At 40.2% G+C, this 12184-nt stretch overlaps 1 protein-coding gene across 1 annotated transcript in view; it reads left to right on the top strand.

Moving 5' to 3' along the window:
- Positions 1-12184, top strand: part of LOC124798208 (putative phosphoenolpyruvate synthase) — a 293711-nt gene that overhangs the window by 102015 nt on the left and 179512 nt on the right. Inside the window, exons 10-11 of the mRNA XM_047261511.1 lie at positions 10439-10584; positions 10701-10952. Coding sequence (XP_047117467.1) covers positions 10439-10584; positions 10701-10952 — 398 coding nt within the window. The remainder of the gene's footprint in view (positions 1-10438; positions 10585-10700; positions 10953-12184) is intronic.

The following is a 12184-nucleotide window of genomic DNA, read 5'->3' as shown; positions in this document are numbered from 1 at the left end:
CGTCTTTATCAAATTTTGTTAATAATTTTTCGTTTTCAAAACACTATGGCTTAAATCAATAGAATCTGGTAGGACTCTAAACTGCCTGAGTCTTCTTTTAATAGTGCCTTTATTGGGAAGAATGTGTTTCAATACATTGCTGGCAAAAGATAATGCATTCTGTAGGCAATGTACAGTCACAACCTTTGTAATACCTTTAGATGACCAGTTAGTACACTGTCCTTTCATAACCACTTGTTGACAGCCAGAATGAGAGCCCTGAATCACTTTTTGATTTCAGTGACTCCGTGCTACATTGAGAGAGACACTCATATAAATATGCATTCCTTTGCCTAAAGTCTTTTATTTCTGTTTCCATAATTTCTAATTGTTGGCATACATGTACATTGTTGCATTGACAACAGTGTTTGTTTTCGTGGTTAAAGTTGGTCTAGTAGCGATTTCTTCATTATCTAGTTGTATATTTACCTGTATAATATCTTCTACTTCTTTACCGTAGCTTCATTTTCATGCCCGAGTGTTTTTTCTTTTTCTTTATTAAGCCCATTACTACATTGTAAATCAGCACCAGAGGCTGTTAGATTTAGAATTTGAACAACTTCAGTCTTCAACTTTTTCATTTGGAAGGAATATTTGACAGTTCACTTTTCAAATCCCTTTCATAATCTGAATCAGTAAAATGTACAGAGCAGACACAAGCATTTTCAACTGAAAATTAGTCTGCACATTTATACGCATTTGTGCATTTTTGTTTTGCCTCATTGTTTTTAGAAAATATATCAAACATAATTCCTGACTTACTAATTTGACTGTTGTGGTTAGCAAAAGTGGCATCCCTCAACACAATGATAACTAAAACATAACTCTTTACTCATTCACCAATCACTAAAAAATTCACGCACCTGTAAACAACCTTGTTTTCACTCTTAAATGCAATTACAACATAATGTGTTATGGCAGTTGCAGGCTACTGAGCCCTGATTGGGTTCAATCTGACATTGTTAGCACACTTTGCTATTGAGCATACACCTCATGATTCCTACTGTGTATTCTACTACCTATGCTTCAGTGCAAGTGTGCCAATTATGATAGTAATTTTGTCTGTAGGTCAACACAATGAGAGAGATTTCTAAGTGTATTGCAGGCAGAATTGGTCTTTTTATTTAACTTGTCGATGACCTGATGCTTATTCTATGTATTTATTATCCATTTGAATACCTAGGAGCCTCACATATTGAGTTGTATCTAGTATACATCCATTGATCTGTCCTTCTACATAGAAGAAATTTTTATTTGTTAAGAATTACATAGTGTAAGTCTTTTAAGATTAAGACTTAAGCTGCTCTGTGAACCAGTTAAACCCGGTCCAGTTAGTCTCCTTGCTGTTTCGTATATGGACATGTCTGGACCCACTGATGAATCATTTATGGAGGTGTAGAACAGGAGTGGGCCAAGTAATCAATGCCATATTCAGTGTTTCCTCATTCCAATCTGTTTTATTCCTGTGGTATCATTTATTAAAATGGCCATCCTTTTTTTATTGCTAAGATCAGTGCAAGGATATGTTTTGGCAAGGTGACAGAAAATTCCACAGGATCATTTTTCTTGCTTAGTTCTGACATAAGTGAGTTTGTGAGGTCATGTAGTGTTCTCTGTATAGAAAGCTTTTGCAACTGCCTTCTAATTGTTTTTAGAAGGTTATTCTGAGAAACAAATGTTCAATACTCTGTTATGAACTCTTCTGAAATGTGTTTGAGAACATGGGTAGGAGGATGATGCATCTATGATTAGGTGTTACCTTCTTATCCCTACTTTTCAATGGGTTACTGCAAATGTTTCAGCCTTTTAGCAAACACAGCTTGAGAAACGTAATATTGTTAATATCATCATCATCGTCATTATATGTGTATAGATTTTGAGTATAGTTTTAATATTTCAGTGCATCACAGTTTTCTGTTGCAAAGGCCGAGCTTCAGCTATTTAATAAGAATGCCCATAATAGTTTTGTGCCTGACAGTATTTTGGATTTTTCAGTGTGACAGAGTTTTCCAATGCAAAGGCCGAGCATCAGCTATTTAAGAAGAATGCCAGTAATAGTTTTGTGTCTGACAGTATTTTGGATTTTCTGCTAACCTGCAGTAATAATGTGGAGTCTGGGAAACAATTTCTCTGGGATTGCAAATGGTGCAAGCTGATGGCAAAGTTAGCACACTCATTGGCAGAGTTCTCTGCTTAAATACAAGACTGTTGTCATGACCTGCCTCTTGCGTTTTATCATTTGAAGCCTTTGGAGCATGCCCTCCAATAGAGTGTTTGACTTTTGCTTTTGCTAAGATATTTTCCTCTTTTGGTATTCACTATGAACATAATTTTGTAGCAGTCGGGCATGCAAATGACTGCTGGTAGTTGGTGGGATCCATCTTCTTGTGTCATGATGGTCTTGATCCCCACCTGGAGTCTGCTGGTTTCTTTTCATGGCTTGGGAGTCAGGAGTGATGTGGACAACTGTAGAGAAACAAATGGTGAATACAAAACAACTTCATGTTCACTCATTCAGCTTGGATATTCATTCAGGTGTCCCCTCATCTGTGCCATGATTTAGCAACATCTCATGATATTCCAGTTGTAGTGGTGGCTGAGGGATGTGCTGCATGCAGCATACACCTGGTACCCAGGTGGCGATGTGCTGAGTTAGTGTTGCTGGCACACCAGGAACTGAGTTGACAGTGGTGGCCAATGCAGGATGTGGCTCTGCTGCAGACAGGGGACAGCCAGCAGCATCTCAACCTCAGTGCCTTTATGCCAGGTTGGGGCACTGCCCCAAATGTAACTCTGTACTGAAGACTGAAGAGCAGTGACTGGTGGATAGCAGTCCCCGGGGGCAGATACAGTGGTGAGTGGCTCTGCAGAGGCAGTGTCAGTGTCATGGCTGCTGTGGTCTGGGCAGTCAGGCATGTATCCTTAGGTTGTGGCCTCAGGGGGGGGGGGGGGGGGGTGACACAGCTACAGTGTGGCTCCTGGCTCCAAGGCTGCATGAGTAAAGGTCGTGGAGGCGACTGACACCCAGCTGGTGCCATCCATGGCCCTGTCATACCAGTCGTGACAGACTCAGCAGTGCCTGGGTTCAAATGTAGCTGCTTGGCACTACATTCATGGGAGGGAGTGCATTTCTGTGTCACTCGGGAAGACCTGGAACAAGGTCAGTGACCAACGTTCATCCATTGTCATGCAGAAGTGTGTCAAACTGCAGAAGCTTCCTGATGTCCCAGGCCATTGACTTGCAGAATTATGATGATGTGGGTCTGGCTGCTTCTGTTGAAATTCCAGCGGGTTGTCCAGCGATGATTGAGGCTCAGGTCCGGTTGCTCTGTCTGCTGCACTGATTATGCCAGTATTCTATTTCATTACAACTTGTATGATTGTAGAGTCCTATGGAATCTGTAGCTAGCCATTCAGTACAAGAACTGAGTCAGTACTGACAACTCAGAACTACCCTTGAATAAATTTGAGATACCCATGTAAGCATACATTTAAAAAAAAAAATTACGTGTTGTATTCATTCACTTTAACTGACAAACTTACTTCAATCTTAATTGCTAAGCTTACCCTTCAATTTTCTAGAAGCTTGATGCACTACACTTCTGACTTTGAATAAGGTGTCTCGTAATTACAATGCAACCTTCATATAGATATAAAGTTTTTAGCCTCTTTCTCATATTTTGTTCTCAATTTGTGGTTTCTTAGCAATATCCCTTTATCTGTGTGTTCTACGTTCCCACTAACTCTTTCACAACTTACTCAATCATCCAGTGTAAGAGCAATTGTATCCAAGCAAATTGAACCTTTAAAAGGAATCCATTAAACTAACCATTTCTTGAAAATGTGTTTGAAATATACTGTATCTGAATTGAAAATCTTGTATGAAGAGTGCTCAATGGGTTAACACACTGTGAAGTAATTTACCTATCCTTACAAAGATCAGGGATTTTTGGTGTGTGTGAAGTGCATTATGTCTCTGTTCCTAGATATTTAAATTTCTTGAAAACCACAAAAAAGGCTAAAGCTTCTTTTCCTGCAATTTCACAGCTGTACAAAAGGCAATTTACATTGTGATGAAGCAAGCTGGGATCTTCTTATTTTCTCTCTTGTTTTGACATCTGCCTCCTTAAAATTATTATTTTTTTCATTTTTGCCTAAGTACCTTTAACATGCATGAGTATAATTTGCTTTTCCATAAAAGAGAAAGGTTGGCCCTCAGTCTTAAGGGATATACCACCAGGTCTAATTTTGTGCTTGGTTTTGTGTGTGTCATCAATTTTCTAATTTATTTTGACTATTCCTAGTTAATATCTTTTGTTATAGGGTGAAATTAGTAATTGTTCTGTTCCTTAGATTCTGTTGTTGAATTACAAACAAATGTAAATTCTGTACTAATTATAATCATTTGGAAGGAGAACCACTAGGATTCTAAGGTATTTTTGGCTCCATTCAAACACATTTTAATTCCAAAATACACTCCTGGAAATTGAAATAAGAACACCGTGAATTCATTGTCCCAGGAAGGGGAAACTTTATTGACACATTCCTGGGGTCAGATACATCACATGATCACACTGACAGAACCACAGGCACATAGACACAGGCAACAGAGCATGCACAATGTCGGCACTAGTACAGTGTATATCCACCTTTCGCAGCAATGCAGGCTGCTATTCTCCCATGGAGACGATCGTAGAGATGCTGGATGTAGTCCTGTGGAATGGCTTGCCATGCCATTTCCACCTGGCACCTCAGTTGGACCAGCGTTCGTGCTGGATGTGCAGACCGCGTGAGACGACACTTCATCCAGTCCCAAACATGCTCAATGGGGGACAGATCCGGAGATCTTGCTGGCCAGGGTAGTTGACTTACACCTTCTAGAGCACGTTGGGTGGCACGGGATACATGCGGACGTGCATTGTCCTGTTGGAACAGCAAGTTCCCTTGCCGGTCTAGGAATGGTAGAACAATGGGTTCGATGACGGTTTGGATGTACCGTGCACTATTCAGTGTCCCCTCGACGATCACCAGTGGTGTACGGCCAGTGTAGGAGATCGCTCCCCACACCATGATGCCGGGTGTTGGCCCTGTGTGCCTCGGTCGTATGCAGTCCTGATTGTGGCACTCACCTGCACGGCGCCAAACACGCATACGACCATCATTCGCACCAAGGCAGAAGCGACTCTCATCGCTGAAGATGACACGTCTCCATTCGTCCCTCCATTCACGCCTGTCGCGACACCACTGGAGGCGGGCTGCACGATGTTGGGGCGTGAGCGGAAGACGGCCTAACGGTGTGCGGGACCGTAGCCCAGCTTCAAGGAGACGGTTGCGAATGGTCCTCGCCGATACCCCAGGAGCAACAGTGTTCCTAATTTGCTGGGAAGTAGTCCCCTACGGCACTGCATAGGATCCTACGGTCTTGGCGTGCATCCGTGCGTTGCTGCGGTCCGGTCCCAGGTCGACGGGCACGTGCACCTTCCGCCGACCACTGGCGACAACATCGATGTACTGTGGAGACCTCACGCCCCACGTGTTGAGCAATTCGGCGGTACGTCCACCCGGCCTCCCGCATGCCCACTATACGCCCTCGCTCAAAGTTCGTCAACTGCACATACGGTTCACGTCCACACTGTCGCGGCATGCTACCAGTGTTAAAGACTGCGATGGAGCTCCATATGCCACGGCAAACTGGCTGACACTGACGGCGGCGGTGCACAAATGCTGCGCAGCTAGCGCCATTCGACGGCCAACACCGCGGTTCCTGGTGTGTCCGCTGTGCCGTGCGTGTGATCATTGCTTGTACAGCCCTCTCGCAGTGTCCGGAGCAAGTATGGTGGGTCTGACACACCGATGTCAATGTGTTCTTTTTCCATTTCCAGGAGTGTAATTACCAGAGTTGTCAAAAGCATTGTTTGCGTAACTATATCTGTTAATTTCATCATTTACAGAAATAATTTGGCCTAACCCTTGCAGTAGAAGAAACTGTTAGAAATGAGGAACTGTCTGTACTGTGTCTTATCAAAATTCAGTGAGAGTCCGTTTACAAGGAACCACTTAGTAATTTTCTGAAAGACAGTATTGACAATTTCATCAGTTAATTCTTGTTTGTCAGGTGTGATTACTATACTTGTATCATCTGCAAAGAGAACTAACTTTGCCTCTTCATGAATATAGAATGGCAAGTCATTAATATATAATAACAACAAAGGACCCAAGACTGACCTTTGTGGAACCCCATTCTTGATAGTTCCCCAGTTTGAGGAATGTGCTGATCTTTGCATGTTACGAGAACTACTTATTTCAACTTTCTGCACTCTTCAAGTTAGGTACGAATTAAACCATTTGTGCACTGTCCCACTCATGCCACAATACTTGAGCTTGTCTAGCAGAATTTCATGATTTACACAATCAAAAGCCTTTGAGAGATCACAAAAAATCCCAATGGGTGGTGTTCGGTTATTCAGATCATTCAAAATTTGACTGGTGAAAGCATATATGGCATTTTCTGTTGAAAAACCTTTCTGGAAACCAAACTGACATTTTGTTAGTACTTCATTTTTACAGATATGTGAAGCTACTCTTGAATACATTACTTTCTCAAAAATTTTGGATAAAGCTGTTAGAAGGGAGATTGGACGGTAATTGTTGACATCAGATCTATCCCCCTTTTTATGCAAAAGTATAACAATAGCATATTTCAGTCTATCAGGGAAAATGCCCTGTTCCAGAGAGCTATTACACAGGTGGCTGAGAATCTTACTTATCTGTTGAGAACAAGCTTTTAGTATTTTGCTGGAAATGCCATCAATTCCATGTGAGTTTTTGCTTTTAAGCAAGTTTATTATTTTCCTAATTTCAGAGGGAGAAGTGGGTGAGATTTCAATTGTATCAAATTGCATAGGTATGGCCTCTTCCATTAACAGCCTAGCATCTTCTAATGAACACCTGGATCCTACTATATCCACAACATTTAGAAAATGATTATTAAAATATTTTCAACTTCTGACTTTTTGTTCGTAAAGTTTTCATTCAATTTGATGGTAATACTGTCTTCCTCTGCTCTAGGTTGACCTGTTTCTCTTTTAATAATATTCCAAATTGTTTTAATTTTATTATCAGAGTTGCTGATTTCAGACATGATACACATACTCCTGGATTTTTTAATAACTTTTCTTAATATAACACAGTAGTTTTTATAATTTTTGATAGTTTCTGGGTCACTACTCTTTCTTGCTGTCAGATACATTTCCCTTTTCCGGTTACAAGATATTTTTATACCCTTAGTAAGCCATGGTTTGTTACAAGGTTTCTTACGAGTATATTTAACTATTTTCTTGGGGAAGCAGTTTTCAAATGCATTTACAAAAATGTCATGAAATAAATTATATTTTAAATTGGCAGTCTAACTGCTGTAGGCTTTCCCTGAAATTTGCAATTGTTAAATCGTTGTCTGAACGTACTACTTTGGAGGACTGTTTAGTATTGCTGAATGGAGCTATGTCATATATTGTAACTAGCTGTCATATATTGTAACTAGCTGAAGTAATAGACACAACTAATTGAATATATAATGACTTTTAGTTGGTGACTCATAAATGTATCTTAACACATGAAACTCATAAGTATAAAATATCATTACCTTTCTTCTTCAATTTTGTGGGATATGTCGCAAGGGAAACATATTCAAGCAGCAATTCTGTGGATCTCTGGTTTTCTCAGCATGTTTGATTAGCAGTGTAGTTTTCAGGCCTATAATCAAGTTAGAACGCACTTTCCACAGAATAACAGTGTGGGCTTTGGGAACTATGAGGATGCAAGGGGATAGTAACCAGAGGAGTTGAACTTGGCTATAAGCAGTTACATGACACCAATAATACTTCACAGTCTGGTTGACAGTGGGTACACATAACAACAACTGAAGAAAATGACTAGGTTAGTTGTTGAAATATTGTAGGTAAAATGGATCAAAAGCTTCACTGTATACCCCTAAAGCATACCATTAGCTAAGTGCTTATGTGACTTACAATAATTTGCTTTGTGGATCTTCAGCTGCTGCAGTTGAAGATGTTGCTTACAGAATGTCTTGAGATTAATGTTAATACTTGACACAAGACAAGTAAATCAAAACTGAACTCCAATATTTGCTGCCCCTAGTGCAGTAACTGTAATAATATCTAATAATTTTCGCAAGCCGGCCGGAGTGGCAGTGCGGTTCTAGGTGCTACAGTCTGGAATTGAGCGACCGCTATGGTCGCAGGTTCGAATCCTGCCTCGGGCATGGATGTGTGTGATGTCCTTAGGTTAGTTAGGTTTAATTAGTTCTAAGTTCTAGGCAACTGATGACCTCAGAGGTTAAGTTGCATAGTGCTCAGAGCCATTTGAATTTTCCAAATCATTGTATACCTCATTTTTGTCTTGATTGGTCTGTGTCTGCAGAAAAACAATATAAGATTTGTATGTCTGCCTTGGCAACGAACAGACAAAGTGTTTGAATCAAGTTGGATCCACAACTATACTACTGGCTGTTACAAGCTCACTGAACTGAATTTCTACATGTAATACATTTAGCACAAAACCAGGACAATATCTAACATTTGTCACAAATTAAGCAAAAGTAAATTGAATTTCTGTATTTGCTACCTTCAACCACATAAATAGATTATATACTACTTTATGGACACAAATGATTGGTGTTATTAAGTTTTTCAATAATTTTTAGTGTTTATGAGGGGAATTCAATAAGTAATGCAACACATTTTTTTTCTCAGCCAGTTTCAGTTGAAAAGAGATGCAGAATTTGTTGTGGAACATTATGGAATTCTCCTACTTCCGCCCCTATAGTTTCATGAAATTCTAATAGGTGGTGGCACTATACACAGATTCAAAATGGTGTCTGTAATAGAGGTACATTCCAAGCAGGGATCTGTCATAGAGTTTTTTTCTTTTTTTTTTTTAAATATAGAGCATCACACACATTAACTGACATTTGCAGAATGTCCATGGAAACCTGACTGTGAACAAAAGCACTTTGTGCCATTGGGAGAGATGTCTGTCATCATCACAACAAAGTTGCTCGAAAACCTGTCCGATCTGTGTGCCAGCTGGGCACACACAGTTGTGACTTCTGCAACACAGACACTATCATTTGAGGTGATTGATGGATTCAAATTAAACACCTCACTGCACAACTGGTTGTCTCTGTTGGTAGTGCTGACACACCCATGCTACAGTTGGAATTGTGAAAAATGTGTACCCGCTGGGTTTCTTAACACCTAACAGAAACTGTAAAGAGCAATGAAGGATTGCATGTTATGAGGCTGATTGTGACAATTTTTTGTCAAATGTCATCACAAGCAATGAAACATGGGTTCATCAGTTCAAACCAGAGACAAAACTCTGATCCATGGAGTGGCATCACACCATCTCTCCTCCAAAGGAAGACTTCAAAGCCACGCCTTCAACCTGTAAAGTCATGGTGATGGTCTTCTGTGACTCTAATGAGTAACATTCTGTTTAATGTCCTTCCTCATAGTGCAACAATCAGTTCTGAAGTGTATTGTGTTACCCTCAAGAAATTGGAGAAATGACTTCTGCTTGTTTGTCACCACAAAAATGCAAATGAACTTCTCCTTCTCTGTGACCACGCAAGGCCACACAGAAGTCTGTGCATCCAAGGGGTGCTCACAGAACATCATTGGACTTCTTCCTCATTCGCCCTACAGCCTGGATCTCACACCTTCCAGCTTCAATCTCTTCAGTCCAATTAAGGATGCACTCCACAGGAAGCAGTATATGGATGATGGGGAGGTTATTGCTGTTACAAGATGTTGGCCCCAATGTCTGTCAGTAGAGTGGTATGATGCGGGCATACAGGTCCTCCCAAAAAGGTGGCAAAGGTCATTGTATTGACTGGAGATTATTTTGAAAAATAGGATTTTGTAGCCAAAAGAGCAGAGAATAATTTGGTGTATTGGACTCCTTAATAAAACCAACCTGCTATCAGAGAAAAAAAAAGTGTTGCATTACTTACTGAATGCCCCTCATACATTTATACTTCTGGAGTTTTGAATAAGCCTATAAAACAGCTACTTCTTGCATGCCACCAAAGCAGAGTGTGTTTGATCCTCCTAGTTCCAGCCGCCCACCGCTCTCAATTCTTTTTAAGAATGATAAAATATGGTTACAGAAGTAAATTCTAGATAGAGAATAACAAAACGAATAATGGCCCTACTCTAATATCTCTTATTTGAGGTTGTGGGTTCATATAATTGCTTATGCACTTTCTATTTGTCATAACTGAATGTGCCACCCATTGTGTCTCCACCATTCTGTGTTTTCATAAGTTTCTTTTATTGATATTAATATTGCCAATTAATTTTACTGGTCTGGTTTAAAGTTCCAGGTGCCTTCTGGTTTTTGTTTGACAACACATGCCTTTGATTATCAGCTACACTGCTCTCCAGACCTGAAGAATGAAATAGATAAGTTAAATGACATGTCTTCAGAATGTTCTCCTGAGGAGTTGAAAACCCAATGTGAAAGGTAACTCCAAAGCTGATGAAAGCACTCTCACTTCTTGTGTGTTTTTTTTCACCATGGATTTGGAACTATCATTAGTTCATTAATGTAAAATTTTTGGGTTGATACTGTTAAAACAGGATTTCTGAGGTATTTGAAAAAACCTCTATCTGTGATGAAGTCAGACAAGAAGTTTTGAAAGTACTGTCCCAGTTTGATGTATCTGTGCGCTATGCAGTTCGGTCATCTGCAGTTGGAGAAGATTCAGAAGATCTTTCTGCTGCAGGTCAAAATGCAACATTTTTAGGATTGATGGGAGAGTCAAACATCTTGTTGGCCATTCAGAAATGCTGGGGATCGTTGTATATGTACCAGTCAGTCCAGTACAGAAGGTTTGTAATGCAAAATAATGATTTAGGTTCTAGTAGTAGTAGTTGTAGTAGTAGTAGTAGTACTTTGATTCATTTCTGGATCCCTGCTGCTAGGACATTTTACAAGTCTAGTTTGATGACAGACAGGTAGTCAGTCAAAGCTAAAATCTGAGGAGGGATGGCCAGGTGGGGGTTAAAGCCTCCATTCTCCCAAATACAAGACCAGTCTGCTAAAAAAGCACAAACTGATTTATTTTATCATTAGTTTAACAAAATGTTTAACTTTTATACACTCGTACAAATAAATTACATCATGTGATATGTAAAACTTTCATGTCATATGAAATGAAATTTTTCACTCTGCAGCGAAGTGAGCCTTGCAGATTAAAGCTGTGTGCTGGACCATGACTCGAACTCAGGACCTTTGCCTGAAGATAGGAGATGAGATACTGGCAGAAGTAAAGCTGTGTGGATGGTTCGTGAACTGTGCATTGTAGCTCAATCAGTAGACCACTTACCTGCAAAAGGCAAAGGACCCAAGTTTGAGTCTCAGCCCAGCACACAATTTTGACCCGCCAAGAAGTTTCATGTCATATAGATTGCTTTATAAATGTTCTGGGGAAAAGCCAGGTGTCAGCAACTTTCTGCTTGATACTTCATTACAAACTCTTCTGCTCATCTTCAGTTGTATTCCGGTAAAAGTATACTGAACTCCCATATTTAAGACCCTGCTGCGCCGTGTAATGATAAGTCAGTGTCAAATGTTACTTACGTGGTAGTGTGTCTGCTGCAAGTCATAGGTTGCTCTGAGGCCTCTCCTACTTGGAAGTTTGCTTTAGCATTATGTGATTGACAATCTTCATTCTGTAAAATCAAAGTTTCAGAGAACAACCTACATTACAAGTATCATATCAAGTGACTCTATAGGGAAAAAAATGATGTAGTGCACTTGAAAATGTTCAAATGTGTGTGAAATCTTATGGGACTTAAGTGCTAAGGTCATCAGTCCCTAAGCTTACACACTACTTAACCTAAATTATCCTAAGGACAAACATACACACCCATGCTCGAGGGACTCGAACCTCCGCCGGGCCTTAGTGCACTTGTATACAGAATAAAATGTAATTGGATTGATAAAAATTCTACTCACCAAGCGGTGACAGAAGAAAATACATAAAGCTGTCAGAGCCATTGTCTCTTCCTTCTGGCAGAAGCGTTGAAGGGGAAGGAAGAGGGATGAAGGACACAGACTG

This window comes from Schistocerca piceifrons, chromosome 5, assembly GCF_021461385.2.
Source record: "Schistocerca piceifrons isolate TAMUIC-IGC-003096 chromosome 5, iqSchPice1.1, whole genome shotgun sequence".
In the NCBI taxonomy this organism is placed as follows: domain Eukaryota; kingdom Metazoa; phylum Arthropoda; class Insecta; order Orthoptera; family Acrididae; genus Schistocerca; species Schistocerca piceifrons.
The sequence above is the reverse complement of the archived record's forward strand: the minus strand, read 5'-3'. Positions and strand labels throughout refer to the sequence as shown.